The sequence below is a fragment of the Cynara cardunculus genome, assembly GCF_001531365.2.
Source record: "Cynara cardunculus var. scolymus isolate 2C chromosome LG 5, CcrdV1, whole genome shotgun sequence".
Classification (NCBI taxonomy): Eukaryota; Viridiplantae; Streptophyta; class Magnoliopsida; order Asterales; family Asteraceae; genus Cynara; species Cynara cardunculus.
Genome location: NC_037532.1, coordinates 32,487,881 through 32,494,276, shown reverse-complemented (window position 1 = coordinate 32,494,276; position 6,396 = coordinate 32,487,881). Strand labels below are relative to the sequence as shown.

Genomic DNA, 6,396 nt, shown 5'->3' with positions numbered 1-6,396 from the left:
GACAATAGTGGTGAGGGGTGGGGTAGTGGGGATGGGTGGCAGTTATGACGATGACAGTGGTAGGATGGTGGTCGGGTGGCTGGGAGTGGATGGGTATAACAACGACAATAGTGGCATGGTGGTTAGTGGTGGGGTGGAGTAGGGTGAGGGTGAGTGGCAGCTGTGATAGCGACAATAATGGTGTGGTGGTGGGGGTTAGGTTAGGGGCGTGACAATAACGGTAGTAGCATGGTCGTAGCAAGGATGTGCAATGAGTGACCGGGGGTGGGTAGGTGTGATGACAACAGTAATGGCATGGTGGTTAGTGGTGGGGTAGGGTGGGTGGTGGTGACATTAGTGGTGTGGTGGTGGTAGTAGGGGGTTAGGGGTGGGGCATCACAAACAGTAGTAGCATGGTCGTTAAGGGTGTTGATGGAATTCAATTCCTTCCATTATGCTAAGGAATGATGAATTCCTTAACTTGTGGAATTCATTGGAATTTGAAGGATTCCATCCATTTCAAGATATGAACCAAACAAAGAAATGGAATTTGGTCAAAGGAATTTATCATTCCAATTCCATCAAATTCCTTCGAATTCCGCGAACCAAACGGCCCCTTAGGATCCAACTTTTAAGCCCAAATATGATTTTGACCCAATATCTAAGCCCAAATCGCTAAATCATTTCTTTTGATTCATGCCCATTTTATAAACTCAGACTGATGGCAAAAGAACGTTGTCGTATTGGTGATCAGAAAAGTGCATATAATGGGTTCGTTGTTATACGAACAAGCTACATATTATTTGTAAATCCGTACAACAAAAAGAACAAACTTCCGAAATGTAATCCATATGAAACTAAAATTTCTTTATTTTTCATTGAGCCTGATCCCAATTGGTCATTCGTCTCTCTGCTATCGATTCCATTTAATCATTCCAGAATATAGAATCATATCTCGACACTTCATTCAATTTCATCAATGAGTGAGTCTAGCATTGACATTTGACTTAATAGGGTTGGGTTCCGATTAGAATGAAAGTTATGCTGAGAAGGGTTAAGAATGGATCTCCACCCTTAAATCAATCATAATTGAAAAGAACTACTAGATCAACAATAATGAGATAGACACAAGATCGGTTATTTTCTAAATTGCAATTCATGGGTTGTTTTAGGATTAAAAGTGATCAAATGTCCAAATCTCTTTCTACAATTCTCACCTTAACTCCTATTCTCACACAATCTTTCATCTCAACTTATAACTTGTTAATCTTGTAACATTTGATGATTGTGCATATCAAGTTTATTGTCCTTTTCACCCTAAGCATTTCGTAAACGAATTTCTACTTCATCACACGTTACAAAATCAACAGGTTATCGATCAAAATAAATGCAAATTAAGAATTTTTGAATCTTTTTACATCAATTGAGAAAACAAATTATTTGTTATGTTAAATATGAACTAAATCAAATTTTATTACATCCGACTCATTTTCCCCATATTTCATATGAATTAGATGAACGTGCATATATTATTCCAAAATCCATTTTTTATTTAAATAAGAGTGAATTACATAGATCGTCCTTCAAGTATACTGAAACTCTCATATTGTTCTGATTTCGTACTGGATATCCCATCCTAGGGTTTAAATTCCCATGCATGGTTCGTCCCTCCCTCTTACTTCCATCAAGTTGAGCCGTTAAATGCACTCACATGAGGGGTATTTTAGTCATTTTGTATTGTCTTTTTGAAAGAAAAAAAATGGTCTTTTTTCTGCTTCGCTTCGTGATCTTCGTGTCCAAGCTGCTTGAACCACAAATCCCTACCAAAAATGGAATTTAAAATAGAAAAACGAGACAAAAGAAGTCGAAATAGAGAATGACTTACAACTTTGTGAATCCAATTCCAGTTCCATTTACAAGTCTTCAGTTCCATAAAGTGTGATTCTGTTTCTAAGTCAAAATCTGAATGAGCAATCAGGTTTTCTAAAATCAATTTACCCACACATAATCATGTAGATAAGATAGGAACAAATAATCACACTAAGGGGTTGTTTATTTATCTATTAATAGTTATATTAAAAGATAACATCTGAATCGTTAAGAGGTAAATCTTGTTTGGCCAAAAAAAAAAAAAATTCTTCCTCTTAATGGTTCTAAAACCCGCTGAATGATTTTGTATCATGGATCTTCCTTAACCATTAAGAGCCCTAATTTCATTATACACAATTACCAAACAATTATATTTCATTTTACACTATATAATAAGAGCGTCATCATGATACACCAAACCATTCAACAATTGCCAAACAACCACTAAATTCAAAACAGAAACTGAATTAACGGATAGATTCAGCTGCTGAAATGAACAACCCCATGATAATGATAATGAAAGTGGTCGATATGTAAAGTATTCTGGTTGGATATTCAAAGCATATGAACTATGAAGCCGCCATTAGAGTAGACTGTAGAGGGTACAATTATCAAGATCCAGACATCATGCATTCATGTGATTGGGCCTAATGGGCTCATCGAACCACAATTTCCACCCCGATCCACTTTTAAGCCCAAATATTAATAGTTAAAGCCCAAATCGCTAAATTCTTTTGATTTTAATTTTATGGTAAATATCAGAAAAGGTATGGGTTCGTCTTACATGAACAAGCTACTACATATTATTTGTAACTCCCCATCCATACACCAAAAAACAACAAACTCACGAAATGTAATCCATATCAAACTAAACTGTTTTTCCCAACAACTTCTTTATTCTTCACTGGAGCCCGATCCCGATTGGTCACTCGTCTCTGCTGTCGATTCCATTTGATCATTCCAGAATATCGAATCATCCTCCGCCGTCTCATTTTGACCGGTTCCGACTTTGGAGGCCATTTGATGATCATCCCTCATTTCCAATTGATCGACTGTCGAGTTCCTTTGAGAAAAAGGCGGGGTGATGGACTCGTGAACGTGGGAGTGGGCAGCGGCAACAAAGATGGCTCCGGCACCTGATCCTCCATGAGAGTTCTCGATCATGACATTATCGGCTAGTGAGTTTCCCAGCATCTCCCACACACTGCTATGCAAATAGTTTCTGAAAACTCTGTAATGTTCATAAAGTCCGCCTTCCACTTTCACCACACTCTTCTTCTCGTTGATCCTCCCACGCTTTTTCATAATTCCAACAATGCACGCCCCTGCAAGACGAGCGCCTCTTTCCGCTACTATGTCACAGATTTCAGCCACGATTTCTCTCACTGATGGTGTAGAGGAAGCGATCTAAGATATGAAACAAAAAATGTATGCCAAATATTTCAGAAACCAAACAAACCCAATATATCCACCAAAGGTGGGGCAAAACGGATGTTTCTGGGAAGACCTTGGGCATGTGCAAATGTACGAAAAGATATTTCAAAAACTGAAAAGTTGGAAAAAGGGTTATTCTTGTTGTTCATGTTTTACCCCAAAAACTTCCAAAAGCTTTTCTTGAACGGTATCACGATTTTCTGTTGTATCTTGATGCATTGCAGCCATATCGGGTGACCTGTTTAGAAACATGAATTAGGCTGGCAAATTTCTATTGTGATGCAAACTAAAAACCAAACCCTTTTTATGTATGATGTTGGAAACCATAACCAAACTATAATCTTTATATATACATACATATATATATACACTACCTCAATGTGTAAGGGGTTTTGAGTTTAGAAGGAACAGTTTCTCCAAATATAGCAGTTTCTTTGGCCATTTTAAGCAGCACTCTCCTCACCACCTCTCCTAGATACATCCCTCCAATGAGTTTCTCAAACATCTGAAGTAAAATAACAAGTTAAAAACAAAATTGTAGTAAATGATCAGTATTTACTGCACAAATTTGCAGCTATATTCACTCAGATTCCAAATTAAATAGTTGCACAATATAAAAGAAGTGTAGTGATTGCTTATATATATATATATACTAACAATGAAGAAGTGGGAGTTTTGTACCCGAGATCCCGGATTTGTGCTTTCAGAGTCTAAAGCCATGTCGAATTCTGTTATAGGAAGATGTGGAGTATTGAAGTTACCCCATTGCATGTCAATAACCTGACATGTTTAAAGATTAGTTATCACAATGGGTTCTTTTCTGGATCTTCTAACTAGAAAAGCGAACAAAAATAGAGAGAAACCATTTCACTCAATTTGAATTCGTTTCCATTGGGGATCACATGAGCTGATTCCACATAAACAGCATTAGTAGCAAGCCCCAGAGTTACTGCAGCTACACATGCCTTGTTGAAATATCGACCTCCTGCCAGATCCCCTATGGTAGCATCCACCTGCCATCATACATTTATGACTTGTAGAATAGAACACATTACATAAATCAAACCAAACAAAACTGAAATATCCCACACAGAGACAGGATTTAAGCAGACTGTGCCACTACCTCAATAGGTAGGACCTACACAGACTTGTACACACAGAAAGGTTACCAAATGCATTTGGTTGTAGTTACAGTTTTTTTACATGGGACGAGCAAAACTTACCAATGCAGAAACCTGCAAATCTATTCCATGCTTTTCCAACGCAGCGTTGACTTCATTCGCCAACTCTTTCCCGGCCTGATGTAATGTAATTGTTAATTCTAATGAACTTTTTTACCTAATGCTCGTTTGTTTTCAGCAAGATCGGCACCTGTAGAGGGTAAACGTAAATACAAACAGCCAGAGGATTTGGTCTTTGTATTTACGTTCACATTTGTATCCTGTACCCTCCACAGGCGAAGAACCTAACCTTCCACTTCTAAATGAAACCTAACCAAATCAACCAAACCCAATATATCCAACACTACCCTAAGAGGGTAGCAAGAAGCTGTTTCCTGAAGACTCACAGCTTGCAGAACAAAAGCAAAAAAAAGAAGAGAAATTGCAAGAAGAAGTAGAATAGTATCATAGGGATATATGAAAAGAAGGGTAAAACTGAACTCAACTGCGTCATTAACAGCAAAGGACTTCCAACGTATAACATTTCCTTTAGTTGGTGATGCAGGTCCCTCAAGTAATGGGAAAGACACAGTGAAGCCCAATTTTCCTTTTGGAGCAATAGGGTTTTCTTTTGCATTTGTTGTGATGAATATCGCAAGCTTCAGTGCTATGAAATCAAACACGTCCTGAAACAGCGTTCAGATCCATGATCCAATCTTTCATAATCAATTTGGGCGATTAGATATGGTACAAATCTTATTACGTACGTACATAATTGCATGCAAAGGTACACAATTTATTGATGCAAAAGTAGGGGGTACCTTGGTGGAGCCAGAAATCACTTCAGGGGGGATAAGAACTTCTTCTCTTTCCATATCGGTGATTGGTTCGCTTTTCCCACTAAGCCGAGCACGCAGCATCAGGAAATTATCTTCACGTAAATTCACTCCGTAATACAAACCTTCCTCGTTACTATCACACGAGCAAAAATGAATCACAGATACACATAAAAACAACCGATTTTGTACATTTCGAAGAACAAATATATTCTGATTTGGATTTTGATCCACAATACAGATTTCAATATCTAACGTACAAGTAATTGCAATGTTATATTGGATACAAAGACTGATTTGGATGATTAAAATAGTTACAATCATATATTTCACAAATAGACTAGAAAATCCGGGGGATGTGACTAATTCCAATTTTCAGTTTCCTAATATTATTATTAGTATCCGTCCTAAATTACGATCTGAAATGTAGGTTTTGAAAAGAGTACCCGTGCGGAAGTGAAGAGGTGTAGCATGGATGCATGACGAAATCGGTCTGAGATTGATCGGAGAGGCTGGTTTGCATATCGGAAACCAAATCGAAAGCAACGTGCCATAATTTGGGAACCGGAGTGGCGCAGTCCTTAGCGAACTTCCGAAGTATCCTCTGTGTCTGTCTCCACCGTCTCTCGTCTCGCTTCCTCCAACGAACCAACACCACTCCAGCCACCGCCACCGTTGCGACGGCCGTTGCGACCACCACTTCTTTCCTCATTGTCAACTCCTTATGTAATCTCAAATTCCAAAACAGATAAAAAATTCATGGATGTCTTCCAAAGAATTTGATTAGTTTTTGATCATAGATCCAAAAAAGCAAACAAAAATCAATAAGGGAGCAGAACAGAAAGGAGAGCGATTTTCGTGGAGTGAAGAACGAGTCTTATGCCCTCACACTCTTCCAATTCATTACAACCGTTTTTTTGTTGGTTCGTTTGCTTCTTTCTAACAAAATTTAAATTAATTTGCTAATAATTAAACATTTTTATAAATAATTTTAAATTAGGGCTATTTTTGTCTTTTTGATTTATTTTTCTTTTTTGTATTTTAGTTTTTTTATTTAATAAAACTATATAATTTTTTGATAAAAAATAGATAAAAAAGATTATATTATTTTGTTATTA

General features: G+C 37.4%; 1 protein-coding gene across 1 annotated transcript; it reads right to left on the bottom strand.

Annotated features, from left to right (window-relative positions):
- Positions 1-2,742: 2,742 nt before the first annotated feature.
- On the bottom strand, positions 2,743-5,990 carry LOC112513013 (probable hexokinase-like 2 protein). The gene is made up of 9 exons (XM_025119136.1): positions 5,725-5,990; positions 5,264-5,414; positions 4,949-5,128; positions 4,506-4,580; positions 4,146-4,295; positions 3,964-4,062; positions 3,657-3,787; positions 3,439-3,520; positions 2,743-3,255 (listed from the first exon to the last, which is right to left on the bottom strand). The coding sequence occupies exons 1-9, from the start codon at positions 5,988-5,990 to the stop codon at positions 2,743-2,745; spliced, it is 1,647 nt and encodes a 548-aa protein (XP_024974904.1).
- Between the last annotated feature and the right edge of the window lie 406 nt (positions 5,991-6,396).

Excerpts from the sequence above, each read along its gene's own strand:
- LOC112513013 (XM_025119136.1), bottom strand. The coding sequence starts at position 5,990 with ATGAGGAAAGAAGTGGTGGTCGCAACGGCCGTCGCAACGGTGGCGGTG. Across the intron at positions 4,296-4,505 it reads ATTTGCAGGTTTCTGCATTG|GTGGATGCTACCATAGGGGA; the intron begins GTAAGTTTTGCT and ends GTATGATGGCAG. Across the intron at positions 4,063-4,145 it reads AATTCAAATTGAGTGAAATG|GTTATTGACATGCAATGGGG; the intron begins GTTTCTCTCTAT and ends TAAACATGTCAG.